This window comes from Rhyacophila brunnea, unplaced genomic scaffold, assembly GCF_057557595.1.
Source record: "Rhyacophila brunnea isolate RB1 unplaced genomic scaffold, BYU_Rbru_1.0 scaffold_3, whole genome shotgun sequence".
NCBI lineage: Eukaryota > Metazoa > Arthropoda > Insecta > Trichoptera > Rhyacophilidae > Rhyacophila > Rhyacophila brunnea.
In genome coordinates this window covers 28157063-28171653 of record NW_028232965.1, presented here as the reverse complement: position 1 = coordinate 28171653, position 14591 = coordinate 28157063, and the positions used below count along the sequence as shown (strand labels likewise).

Genomic DNA, 14591 nt, shown 5'->3' with positions numbered 1-14591 from the left:
GATCATTAATTATAACAGGTACAAACATAATATGTAGGTTTTTGGCCAACACTGGTTTATTCTATCATTAATTCTTATATATGAATTATAAAAGTTGTTTCGATTTAAGCTGTTGTGGTGGTGCTAGTGAATTACAACAAAATAAAACAATGTAAATTTCAGAAATATAATAATATATTAACACAATAAAAAAAAGAAAAGTATTGGAAACACTGATAAAAAATAAAATAAAATAATATTATTAAATAACTACAGTAAAACCTCGTTAGTAAGAACACTGATAATTCGAAATTCGCCATAATTCGAAATTTTCCCGAAAAAAGTTCCTTGAACAATATTTTCATATAAAACCATACCTTTAATTCAAATCTCGTAATTCGAAATGGTTTCAGAGTCCTGGCATATAAAAATATTCAATAAACCGTAATAATGTATACTATTTCATGAGCCAATCATTGAACATTGTAACAGACTTTTATTAAAACATCAAAAATTACTTATTTAATGAAGTTAATAAAAATAATCCTGACATTTTATGACCCATTTCGGTAGGCACATCTATCATCGGAAACAAAATTAATGAAAATCAAATATTTTTTTTTTTTTTAATTTTAATATTTTTCCCCCATACATTTCGTAATTTTATTTCGATTTTCGGTCCCATGTATTCACCAAGTATTCACCATGTATTCACCAAGTTAGTCTTGTCACATGATCAGTTTTCCTTTGTGAACTTTTTATGAAGCCCAAAAATTGTAGCTCTGAAACAGCTCTTGTAAAGCGAGCTCTGTGACATATTTGTTAAGGAAAAATCATCTTACTTATTCGTATTTATTTCTAAAAAAAGGTTTGATGAAAAAAGAAGTAAACCAAGGATGTTCAAGAAAACATCCTTATAAAGAGTGTTTTTTTATGCCTTAGAGAGAACTTACGGAAGTGTTAACTGTCAAACCGAGCTGTGATACTGTGCCCACTTTTTGACATCTATGATTAATATAATAGTCTGGTAAATTAGAATGGAATTAAAGTCACACTTGAAAAAGGCTACAAAATTATCCATATTTCCTTTGAAATACAGTTGTTGATTCATGCAACTTAAGACGACTTTGTGATTTTTATGGTGCACATAATCGTCCATCTGAGTAAGCCATCTATCGAACTGTGGATACATTTCATACCAAATACTCTCTAAATGATGTAATAATACCAACATGTAGAAGGAATGTGCGTACTGACGAGAAAATTGCTGCTGTAAACAAAAGTGTGGATGAATATACAAATTTATCGATTCGGCGTCGGTTGCAGCAATTTGGGCTCTGTCCATCTAAGTGGAAAATTTTATGCAAAGGTCTTGGTCTACATCCGTATATGATAGAGCTGGTGCAGGGATTAAAGCCATGTGACCATTGAATGCGTCATTCTTTCGCCGATTGGGGTCTAGAGCAGTTGGAAACTGACATGTTGTTTTATCGCAAATTTGCGTTCACGATGAGGTTCATTTTTGGCTTAATGGGTTTGTTAATAAGCAAAATTCTTGTATATGGAGTTAGACACAATCCAGAAGAGACCGTACAGACTCCATTACATCCACATAAATGCACTGTTTGGTGTGGTTTACAAGCTGGTGGCATCATTGGACCTTATTTCTGGAGGCCGGAGCTTGTTACACGGAGAACTGTACCATGATATCAATGGCAAACAGTCATGCATTCCTCACAGTCTTGCATTGCACTGATAGTTGCGATGCAACTCTGGTGTAATGTGACTGCCTCGCACTGGAGGTTCATTTGAAGAGAACTTCTACTGAGATTTATATTTGCCAATTTGCAGGGAATATGAAAAGACAAATACAAAAACAGCTAATAAGAAATACAACAATCCAATATTTTATTATTATTAAAAATTCTGTAAAATGGTTTAAACCTGCACGTGATTAAGTGAACAGCGGCGAACATCAAAAAGTGGTAGTCATTTTTTTAGTTAGACAATCGGAATAGCCAACATACATGTCATGTTAATATCTGCGAAGTTTACCAACCGGTTAACCGTGCTTCATCTGTTCAGTAAATGCGTTAATTTCATAATATTAATAGTGTATAAGACCCCTATATAATCCAAATTCTGTGAAGTAAACATTTTAGGAAAGATCCAATGATTAGTGATATTTTAAAAGGATACTGTATTTCAGATCCAACTTCTCTTCTTTCCTCTCCGTCATTTTCATCATCATCAATAGGGTCAACGATTGTGAGAAAAGCTTGCAGCCAATCATAGAGATTGATTAGTTTCCCACATTCCAAATGAAGCTTATACACAATTGATATATCAGGAAGAGTTGGAAGAATGGATCCATGACTAGAGAGCTCGCAACATTTACACTAGAAGATAAATTAAAATAAAATAAATACATTTCTACTAAGCTATCAATATTTGCCTTTTTATTGGCAAAGTTTACCTGTCGGATGAAGGGATACGATAATAACGAATAAAAAGAATACATTATTAGACAGAGATCAATGTATTTAGTTCTAAATATAGTAAATCAAGAAACAAACGACGATTTGTACTGGATTATTCGGCTAAGCTCGATAATTGCAGATGAATTTCAGTTTAGTTTATATTAAATATTATTTTTGTATAGAAACTTCCGAATTTTTCATATCATATTCTACAGTTAATATAGCACCAGTAGTTGTCATACAAATTTTAGTTAAAATATCTTCAAACAAAATATTCATAAATACATAATATTATTATGTATTGTCTTCATTACTTAGAGGTGGAATATTAAATCAATTTGCACATTATGGCAATTGCACTACATTATGTATAATGTTTAGGAAGTTTTTGTACTTATTTAAGTATTTTTTTACAGTTCAAAGTGCATGTTAAACAATTGTTTAGTAAATCAAGTCTTCCGTGATGGTATTGAAAATATCACAAAATATAAATTAAAATTAAACTGCACTGTTTGTCATGAAGAAGTGACTCTGTGAACGTTGGTATGTATTCCACTTCCCATGAGAATTTCAAGGCAGCAAAGGAATATGGAAATGAAGGGATGTCATAAGTAAAAGTTACATGTTGTATTACGATTACAATATTTGGACATACGTAACTAAATTTCTTAAGAATTTGATTCCAACATAAAATAAAAACTGAAAATATTTTTTTTTAGGAGTCAATTAATTAAATAAGCATATTATTTTAGACTCGTGAGATTAAATTGTTGAAAATAAAATCTCAAATTAAGTAATATTTAATTATTCATGCAGACAATGAAATAGATTTTGATGAATGTCATACAGTACACTCTCAGTAATCCGCCGTTCGATTATCCGACAACTACTATAATCCACCGTTATTTTTACTAGTTGAAAACACAAAATCAAGCTCTATAATTCGCCGGTGTTCGATTGTCAAATTCAGTAGTCCACCGCGTACTAGTATACAGCGCAGATGAGACGGGTTTATTTTGGAAACTTCTCCTTCGTAAAACGTACGTTCATCGCGAAGAAAGTAATGTACCAGGGAGGTAAGTGCCCAAGGATCGCATCACAATTGTGCCGTGCTCCAATGCAACCGGGACACACAAAATGAAGCTTTTGGTCATAGGGAAAGCCAGGAATCCTAAGCCATTCAAGAATATCTACCTCACTGAACAACCAAGTGATTTACTGTTTAATATTTAGTTTATAAATATGTATAATTTAGTAAATAGGTACTTGATTTTGATTATAAATAAAACCGTAATTTGTTAGTACAAATTTCTCAAAAAAACTATTTTTACGAAATACGTGTTTTAATTTTTACCATATTTTGTATGAATGCACTATAATCCGCCGCTTTCACAAATTGGACACTTGTCTGGTTTTTGGGGTGGCTAATTACTGAGAGAGTACTCTATATTATGATACTTAAATTATGTAATTAAATTTAATATAATGTGTAAACCTGTAAATATGCGGAAGGATTATTCAATGCGGTGTGGATTGATGCTCTGGGAGACCCTACAATATGTTTCTTAACTTTGTATACATCACTGAAGAAGAATAGTTCATTATACACCAGCATGTTTGGTGGCTTCAAATTGGTTTCAAAAATTTCAGTGAGATATTTCACCAATTCTGTTCGAATAATATCAAATTCGGAACATGGTTTATCCTTCAAGGAAGCCTTCAAAAGTTTCTGAAATATTATAAATGCAACGCATTAATATATATTATGTAGATAAATTACCATTTTCGTTACTACCCGGAGCATAAAAACCTCCACCGAGTGGATGTTATTACAACAGACATTTTCTTACAAGACATGGTTATTTACATTCGCCAAATCCATTAGATTCTTGTTGTGGTTCACATACTTTGAAAAAACAAACCATAAATTTATCACTCACAACAGACAATCATTCAGGAATTCAAACCTGCGACCCGTGAGTGATACTTCACAGCGAGTACTAAATTATGCAATAATATTATTATGTATTGTTATAGATCCACCAGTATAAATCGTCCGCTGGGTGAGGGCGCCACATGTATTTGACATATCATTCAATATTTTTTTATACTGTGAAGAACTTAGTTCTAAATTCGAACACCTGACGATTTATGATATATCTATACCGTTATGATTATGCATCGGTAGGATTATTTGGAATAATTGCTTCAACTAAACAGACCGAGTTTAATTTTATGAAATTCAAATTTATCATTTGCACAGTGTAGAAAATTGTCAAAGGACACAAGCGTTGAAGTGATGCTAGTATCCCCATGGTTATGTCGGCCACGGCGTTAAGACTCAGCTGAACAGGATCAAGGTCATTCATAGTTTAGTCAGAAATAAACCTCAGCGTTGAAAGGACGTCATTTTAATTCAGTCTAACCTCAAAAACCTCTAACCATCGGGGATTTATTTTAAGAAACGCAAATATTATTAATTACAATTCTCGGTCGAATGAATAATCATTATTATTATTAGTATTATTATCTTCAAACATAAAATGTGTGCGAAGTAACTTGATGCCGGCCGAAGGAATATACAGGGCTGTCAAAATAATATCAATCTAATGGAACGTTTTAAATAGTTACAAATTTAAAGTTAAAAATTGCTAGTAAGCTATTTTCTTATTATTCCATCTGTACAGCAGTACAGATGGAATAATTACATATTTCCAAGCGTCAAACGGCATACAACATTCATTTAAAATAAGTATGAAAAGACTAGCTGATTATGTTATATTATTTTTGTATTGTTCTTATTTTTTTCCTTATCAAAATATTTCACATATTATCTGATGATGTGTATTTTGGGTATATCGTAATATGTATCTTGTATCATTAAAATTGCTATGAAATTGATATAACATAGGAAAATCTGTAAATCATTAAAATGTTAATTTCGTTATAGTTTTTAACTAAACCTGTGCAATTACATATTAGATTTAAACACTGTTGTACTGTGTGACTTCTATAATATCAGATAGCCTTACGCGAGATGGGCAAGATAAAAAATAAAACTGTAGGATGTCGGCAGAAGAGTAAACAAAACCCAGCTCATTGGATAACCGAATGGTAAGCAACTGTATATATTATATTTTTCCGCCAAATTGCACACAATTAAAAACAATTTAACATAAAAACAAGTAAGACGTCTTCGACAGCCCTGGGTGATTCGATAAAGTCGGCAGTTTTTTTTGTCTTGTTCTCTGCAATCCGCTAGCTTTGAATAAAATATAATCTGTGGGTGACCACGTTAATAATCATTTTTTATAAGTATAAATTATTTCTTGCATTGGCTTTACTTACCAACAAAATACAATAATTATTGTACCTACCAACTAAAAGTAAAATTGCGTTACTTGTTTGTAAAAGTGTCAGACTAAATTAATTAAACTAATCGGGTAATTAATAAAAAGTCATTAATTGAGTTAGCATTTACTTGGTAGAATTCCATTTTAAAAGAAATGAAAATATAATTAATTATATTTTCATTTCTTTTAATAAAAAGTCACTTTCTTTTTATAATAAACAGACATCACTATATATTTTTTTTTTAAATATGCATTAGAATTAAACAATATGTACCTATTTTTTTTTTAAAATAATTATGTAATAGGTCTTACGCATTCAAAATAAATACTATTCATTAATAATGTTTTTTGGATAGCACGTGAAATAAAAATGTAGGTAGATATGTATTTCAACATCCTTCGTATGTTTAGCTCTCGGACAATTTCAGGTTAAAACGTTATTAATATATTATTATTAAGTTTATATCGTGGCTATCCATCATATTGGTTGCAATATTTTCCACCAAACAGCTGATTAACAAATTGAATTTAGTAACATTTACGTATATTAGAAGATATCATTTTTTGGTCACCCCATATTTTATACACTTTGACAGTGTTATGATTTAAATTAAATAAGAGATCATTATTTACTTTAGACCAAAGCATTGTCGGCGACCTTTGAATATTACCAGTAGAGCAACAATTCCGGACCACATGTAAAAAAATCATATTTTCAATTCTCAAGGGCAATTCTGTAGAGCGTCCCCTTAAGAATAAACGAATTTATTTTAAAATGAAACTAACCCAATATCTGCTTGGATTTCAATTCCCCCGTTTTTATATCAACATATTATTATACTATATATTTGTAATTTTTAATGTCTAATGTTAATTTTATGTTCAAATAAAAACATGACAACATGGTAACTTGTTTTTAAGTACACCTACACCTAACCACCCATCGCTCAATCCTCTGTTGTCTTTACAAAGGTAACCTGTCAGAGCTACAGTATATAAATGACACAATCATAATAATATAGCAGATATTTTTATCCAACTAACAGCAATATAAAAATAAGAATTATTATAGAATTTTTTCATAGCGTCAGAAATATCCTAATTTAAAAAAAAAAAATTAAAAGAATGGGTCTTGAAAGTCCAAGCATCGTAATCTGGGCGCTGTGCTTTACTAATTAAATATCAATGCACTCATCCCGTAACTTGAAATGGATGTTAGGCACATGCTCAACCTATTAGGTCCATACTCTGGGTCCAAACACACATTGAAAAGCAACATCTGATTTTATTAAATAGTGAAATAGTTTAATTTAATATAAATGAGTTATATTAGCAGTACCTACCTCTTTCAAATTTTGTCTGCTTAAGTTTTCTGATACATCAAGTGACATGTCTTCATCTTTGCCGTCAACTTGAACAGAATCTAAGCTGGCCTTTTCTAAGCGTTCAATAAAGAAGGATAGATTATCTTGAACCTTTTTCATTTCAATAGTATTGCCTGTTGTTATTTTTTTCTTAGTGGGAGTACTCGATATTTTTCTTTTCATAGGCGAAGAAATCAGACAATTTTTGTCCATTTGTGGAGCATTATTTATTAGACTCAGTAAACTTTTTAGTACACTGATAATTTCTTCTTTGGATTGGAAACTTACGATTAGCATGCATTGTTTAAAATCAGCATTATCGACAATTGGAGACGATACACATGTCGCATACAGCTCTCGTATCTATAAAATTGAAACATTGTCAATGAGATTTGACAGATATGTTTGGGTAAATAAAGTTATGCGAGTTACACCAAATGAAATAAATTTCTAAAATGTCTGGCATCTGTGAAAAAAGTGCCAAACATTATATTTATTTTGTTATAAATTCATATTTTGAGTGTATGTGTAACCATCTGTTGATAAATTCTTAAGGCAAAAATTGGATTTTATTGAATTTATTTTGAATGTCAAAGCTGTACATGTCTAAAGATGTCACATGGACGTCCCCAGTATTTGGTTGCATATGAGATCATATTGGCGGGAGCAGTTGGTAATGACAGTTGGACTAATGAACTACCGAATTCTTTAAATTATAACACTAATTTGATAGTAATATGTACTATTCCGTGTTGGTCGCACTGAATGCGTTGTTTATCAATAAAATGCATAAAGCGGCTTGTTATTGATGTCCTTATTTAACATAATATGTATAACTGTCTCATTAATTTACCGAGCATTTATGAAATTACATAAACATTTCATAATATTTACATCGGTAGGTATATAATATGTTATATAAAATATATCAATATGTGATATCTATTTATGATTTACATAAATCATATTGGCCTACTAAAACTGACAACTAATGTGTGAAGCTAGTCAATAATGAACTTATAATACGAAATGATTTGTAGCCAATTTAATCATTAACCTTAGTAACATAATTATCAAGATCACTTTAATAATATAGGTAAGTGTTCATCTCTATAGAAGAAGTTTTTCTTCAATATCTTTGTTTATGTGTTGTATTTCGAATATACGAACTAGATAGATATAAGTACACATACCTGTTTTCCAAGAAGAGCATTTGGTAAATTACTCACTATTCCTAGCAGAAGATTTAAAACTGCATGAAAATTATGCAAATAATTGTGAAAATTATTGAGTTGTTGCAGCAAATCAATTCTAAGGCGGTCGTTATCGATGAGTAATGAGATTCTTTCAGATGGCTCTTTTGATTCAAGAAAGGGTCTGAAGGATGGCAAGTGCCTTAAAGCTTCCACGTCTTCGTCGGATAATTCATTAATGGCAAGTTCGAGCGTTTCCTTTGGACAGCACAATGATCTTATAGGTGACGAGAAATAATGTTCCATCATGCAATACTGAAAATAAAATTAATAGCATTACTGAATAAAGTTTTTATGGTGAACTTCAATTTTATTACTGGAATGTCTTGTATTGATATTATTGCTTCTGGTTTTCAGCATCAAGATCGATGATTCAAATTCGGACAGTGTGAAAAGTTTTTTAAATAAAATATAAGGCAGACAACGATGCACCTCGGTTGAACATTCCCATTCCATAAATATTATATTTATATAGTATTTGGTTTTTCTACTTTATGTTGTTGAACAAACCTTTATGCCTTGAATAAATCCAGTTACAGAAAAGTCATAAAACAGGAACACATCGATCAACAGTTTGAAGGTTTTTCCCGATAGATGAAATGGACAATTTTCTGTAAGGAATATGTTTTCAAGAACCTGGAACAAAAGTAACCGATGAGAAATACAAAATAATGCTATAATTACAAAGTGAAAACAGTAGAGATTAAATTTTTAAGTTACCTGATTCAAGTACAATGATGAAGAATGTGATTGAAAGACTTGGACGTGAAGTCGTGATGACACTTGGTAAGGAAAGCTTTTATGCAGGGCGGAGACAGATGTGGCAACACCGAACACTAATACAAAAGGTAGCTCAGGAGTGTATCCGCTGTAAAATAATTTTAACACGGGTTCGGTTTTATCTCGATAAAGTGAAACTAAATATCCGTTGTTATCCAACAATGAAAACTAAAAAAATTAAATTTGAATTGCTGAATATACATATTTTATAACAAAAGTGAATCTTTAATAATAAACCTGTATTTTAAGTAAGAATAATATACCTATTATAATGTACAATAATTATGTCTATGGAAATTATTACTAGAAAACATATACATACATATTATATTACTATATGTTATTATTTTTATACATACCTCAATATGAGAATGAAATCTTGTAAAATGTCACAGTTAAAACTTTCAAAATCTGGTATAATGACGACCAAATGGTTGGTATTTTGGCTGGATCTAAATTTTTTTGAAGAGGAAAATGATTCTGACATTTCAGGCTGATACTTTTCTTTATACCAAGCGTTTAACACATTCATATTGCATTGGGATTTCTTCACATTCAGTGGTATATTTTTCATTTCGCTGTCATCATCATCCGAGCTTGAGCTCTGAAAATATTTCACAATGATTAACTGCAGTAAAATATTGGACAACGTACTAATTATTTATATATCCGGATAGCATTTTTTACCATGTATTCATTAGTAATATTTGATCACATATACCATATAAAAAAAAATGTATAGTTGAAATATATGAGGTAAGGTATTGGAAAGCGACTACATTAGATACGGTTATTGGAGAAAGAGGACCTACCCACAGTTGTAACGAGTCTGATGATTATAAATGACAGTGCTACGACCTAGATGGGCAGTTCTTGTTGACAGGTACAAGAAATTCAGAGGTCGCTATACTCATCCACGAGGGAGCTATGTCAGATATTCGACCCATAGGCCGCTCACGCAAGTGATGGGTGGACAATGTGCATAAAAATGTAGAAAGGGCTAGTGAACTTCCTGAAGAGAGAATGTTCAAATTGAGAAACCTCGACGATAATAATCGTGCATTCAGCTATGGTCCTGGATAGTCATTTAATTCAAGTGAAAGTAATCTGAAAATATCTCTGTTTAGCTCCTTCCTGATTTCACTTAAAAACTGAGAATTTCTCATTAAAATATTGGAATTATAAAAAAGAAAACTTACTTTGTTATTGTCGTCGATAAATTGTAACACCATATTTTCAATCATATTCTTGACAGAACTGGAATCTTGTGAATAAATAACTGCCACATGAGATGTAACTTCTGATCTAAAAGCATTTGTAAAAATTATTAATAACATTCGTGTTTGGTCATATTAGGTGAAATGGCATCTGTACCCCATTTAGATTATGCTTTGATCAGCGACATCGAAAATATTGTTAGTTTCAAATACCTGGTGGTACAAATTGGGAGTGACGGCATTTCGCAAAACGAGCTCGCTATACTAATGGGATAGGCAATACGACCATTCCGAACCAAATGCTTACATTACATCCATGCTGCTATACATTAATGCAGTGGTTTCCAAAATTTACGTTACTATGCCTCCTTTTAAAAAAAATCTAATCTTGGCACCTCCCCCCCTTTATTTCATTAAATACATTTTTACACAAAGTGATTTTTTTCTACTAAACGGGCTCGATATATGGATTTCATTGCGTCTAATGCAGAAAATTCTGTTTCGCATAAATATGATGTTACGAATGGTAGCAGTACCTATTTGCATTCCTTTTCTTGACAAAGTATTATATTATTCTACAGTTCGATTCAACCAAAATTGAACAAAGTCTTTTGTTACTAATAAATTTTACTAATAGAACGAATTTGTGTTGTGTTTATCTCACTCAACTGGTCGATCCGCAACGCAGGGCCCCCAGGCTGGAGCCCTGTCAGCCCCCCTCTTGTGGGGCCATGCACAGTAGTATAGAAAAATGAGATATAATAAAATTAGTCTCCATATCTTCATACAGGTTTGCAAACAAACTAACTTTTATAGGACTGTCTTTTTTGTGTAGTTTATAACTAGCTGCAGTTTTATAAACTATGCATTTGCAAACTACAAACCTGTGGCTACATTATTGTGTTAAACTTTTCACGCCTCCCTTTGCAACAGTCCGCGCCTCCCTAGGGAGGCGCGCCCCCCAGTTTAGAAATCGCTGCATTAGTGAGTCATGACATCTCAGAAGAACCGTAGGCAGAGCTTCGAGCTGCGGCATATACTGGATATGTGTTAAGTATGACTTGAATTCTCTACGTTGGATTTGATTCAGGCACGTATGCTAATATCAGTGTCAACCTGGCCTGCCTTTTCTCCATGCCAGTTGGATTTTGGTGCCTTGGAAGGCCACTAAATAACATCTCCACAGTCCACAGCCTGTATACGGTAGAGCTGTGGGATGCCGGTATAGCCTGTCAAGATGCAAGACTGTCGAGTGAAAAGAATTCTCGAAGGCACGGTGTGGTGCCCTATGCGTCTCCTGACAACCGTATACGGACAAGGAAGAATTAATAAATGCAGAAGACCTGCTGTGTCCATGAGTCAGGATATTTTCACTATTTTCTTCAGTTTTCTGCAAACAACCGATTGCAGTTAATTATTGTACACTCACTTCAATTGATCTTTCAGTGCGGTGAATTGGATGATATGATCAGGTTGATTGATTCCTGTAAGGAGAGTCGCACTTGGGATAGTCTCCTCGTAGAACATTGATGATTCAATATTATGACAGTCTTTTATGTAGACAACAAGGTCCTTCAATACTTTGCTGTATGTTGAATAGTTCAGTATCTAGAAAATAAAAAAAATTGAAGATAGAGCTATAATAATTCCACTAAAATAAATTTTAACTGAACATATCAAGATTTATGAGAAAAAGGCCGTGAGTGTCAATTCAATTTCAAGAATATTTTATTCGTTTCGTCTACTTTTCATTAACATTTTTTTCCATTCTCTCCACGATCCGAGGTTTCATAACAAATTATTAAAATGAGAAATGGGTGTCAGCCATTTGGTCATCCTATTAGGTTCAATCTCTGGGTCGAAACACACATTGAAAAACAACATGTAAATTTTCTGGACCTCTGATTCAAGCCCGAGATTCACGACCATGACACGACAAGCTGATATGTTACTACTCGTCTATCGCTTACTATTCTACCAAATATAGTTGTAGCTGCCATAAAATAGTAAACTTCAAAGCCTTCGTTCATGGCGATTGGCATTCACATTTCTATTTCATTAATTTGTTCTGCGGGTATAAATAAACCTGGTTTAGTATTCTACCCCGTTTACACGTCATGGATTTACTGCTGACAGTGCGTATTATCGTGGCCATAACAAGAAAATGCATGGGTAAACATGTATTATAGTACAAGTTGCAAGATTGCATGCATGAATCAGAAGCTTCTGAATTCTCATGCGACAGTTGGGATTTTGGTAATTGTGCCGCAGAGGTATACACGAGCTTTTATATTTTTTTTTACGAAAACTGTTTATTCCATGTAGACAATTATACTAAATACCTTTTTCTGTCGGCACATCGGCTTTTCAATCCAATAATCGTTAATTAAAAATTTGAAATTTTCATACATTTTGATACACCATTATCACAAACTAAGATTATATGAGGTAATATTAGGTTGTGGTAGGTTAGTTAATGTTAGGTTAGGTTTGGTTTGGTCTAAAAAGAAAGTTGTAAAATCTCATTTCCACCTCTGTGGCACATTTACCGGGATTTGTTCGATATCTGCTCCTGCGCAGTAGAACAACAGTGTTGAACCTGCCCGTAAAAAAACGAACCACACCGTGACTCATTTTTAGGTTAACCGATTTTCACGACAGGTCAAATAGTACCATAAAATGACAACACCGTGTCTCGCTTACTCTTGAAGAATGAGATTGGTGAGACAGTCAGCACTTTTACGTGTAAACAGTTATTATTGCGAAAGTTTAAAATACACACTATTAGTGTAAGTAAATCCATGCACGTGTGCAGGCACTATTCATTTCATTTTTCCAACAACACTTTTCCAATGAACATTTTACCTGCATGCTCGATTCACTTCTCATACCTACCTGTGTATTTTATATTGAATTTGATTCGAAAATGGAGTAAAATGGCTGTATAGATGTGCATCGTCTACATACATTCATAATTGCGAGAAAAGTTTGTTAATCATTATAGTACCTATTTTGAAGAATACCCTTTCTTATGGTAGGTACCTAATTTTGCATGAAAAATAACTATTCATTTATAGACACGTAACCAATGTTAGATATTATTTAAGATATTCCGAAGAAACAACTTCATAATCAACAAGATTTCTGTACTAACCTCAAGCTTTTCTTCGATTTTAAGCCATGCACTTTTGAATGTTTGATACCAAGCTTCGTTGGTAAACTCTTCTTCAAATAATGACCTTTGAAAACTGCTCTTTCTTTTGTGTTTCGAAGAAATTGTTTTAAAACCATTTTTGAATACGAAACACCCCTAAAATTTAAAGATACAACATATAATAGTATGTAACACGACATATTACTGTTTCGGAATTATAAAAACGACATTTCTATACTTGTTATTGTTGTATTGTATTACTATTACAAACGTTACCTTTGATACGGAGGCAGTAGTCTCCATCATGAAAATAAATGTTTCGAAAGCGTTATTACTTTATAAATCGTTTATAGTTAATTTCAGTATACGCTTCAATTCAAGTTCAAGAAAAACTTTCCTACTTATGAAGTTGTAAACCATTTGTAAACAAAACAATCAGTTGACATAAAATTAGGAGGGAAAATTATTGACGTTTAGTCTATGGTTTGATAAAACAGGGACCTGCTTTTACTTTAAAAAATAATATAATGTTTCTCCAATTTTAATATTAGTTCAAACCAATAGATGGCTATAATTAAAATATAGTTCACCGCCATCTATTGCCAACATGTGAGAGTAATTAATTTGAGAGGGACTTTTAATTTTTATAACAATTGATGGTAGAAGCTTAGACTATAGATACATCTAGACGCCACCCGTTGCATTGCTAAATGAAGCCGCGTGCCTTGCGTTTGGTTTGTGAGCGAGCGAACGCATTCGTCTACAAATGTTCGAGACCATAGACCATTTCTCTAGTGCTCGCCCAAGGTGCTCGCACTAGACGCTCAGAATTAAAATATAATTTTCTATTTTTTTACGTTATATAGTATTTTTAAGCGGTCAAAATGCAACCATTAGATAAAGATATCCATAATTTAAGTTATTTTAAAGAAACACTAAGTCACTGATATTAAAATATATAATAAAATACAAATAAATTATCACGAACATGTATCAACTTACTTATGAAAC

General features: G+C 32.3%; 1 protein-coding gene across 2 annotated transcripts; it reads right to left on the bottom strand.

The window, feature by feature from the left end:
• Window positions 1-442: 442 nt before the first annotated feature.
• On the bottom strand, window positions 443-14022 carry Orc3 (origin recognition complex subunit 3). Of its 2 annotated transcripts, none has more exons than XM_085952367.1 (12): window positions 13857-14022; window positions 13581-13736; window positions 11856-12034; window positions 10409-10514; window positions 9569-9813; window positions 9150-9297; window positions 8940-9065; window positions 8370-8684; window positions 7156-7539; window positions 3955-4188; window positions 2179-2378; window positions 443-787 (listed from the first exon to the last, which is right to left on the bottom strand). In XM_085952367.1, the coding sequence occupies exons 1-12, from the start codon at window positions 13884-13886 to the stop codon at window positions 691-693; spliced, it is 2220 nt and encodes a 739-aa protein (XP_085808493.1). In that variant the 5' UTR covers window positions 13887-14022; the 3' UTR covers window positions 443-690. The 2 variants fall into 2 exon arrangements, 1 of the variants encoding a protein (XP_085808493.1); XR_015071331.1 differs by lacking the exon at window positions 443-787 and adding an exon at window positions 1049-1249 and having other exon boundaries at window positions 1924-2378.
• Window positions 14023-14591: the final 569 nt, after the last annotated feature.

What these genes read in the sequence shown, in the direction of transcription:
- Orc3 (XM_085952367.1), bottom strand. Translation starts at nt 13,886, where the DNA reads ATGATGGAGACTACTGCCTCCGTATCAAAG. An exon ending in CTACTGCCTCCGTATCAAAG is followed by an intron (nt 13,737 to 13,856) that starts GTAACGTTTGTA and finishes TTTAAATTTTAG; the next exon opens with GGGTGTTTCGTATTCAAAAA. An exon ending in GAAGTTGGATCTGAAATACA is followed by an intron (nt 788 to 2,178) that starts GTATCCTTTTAA and finishes AATATGTCACAG; the next exon opens with AGCTCGCTTTACAAGAGCTG.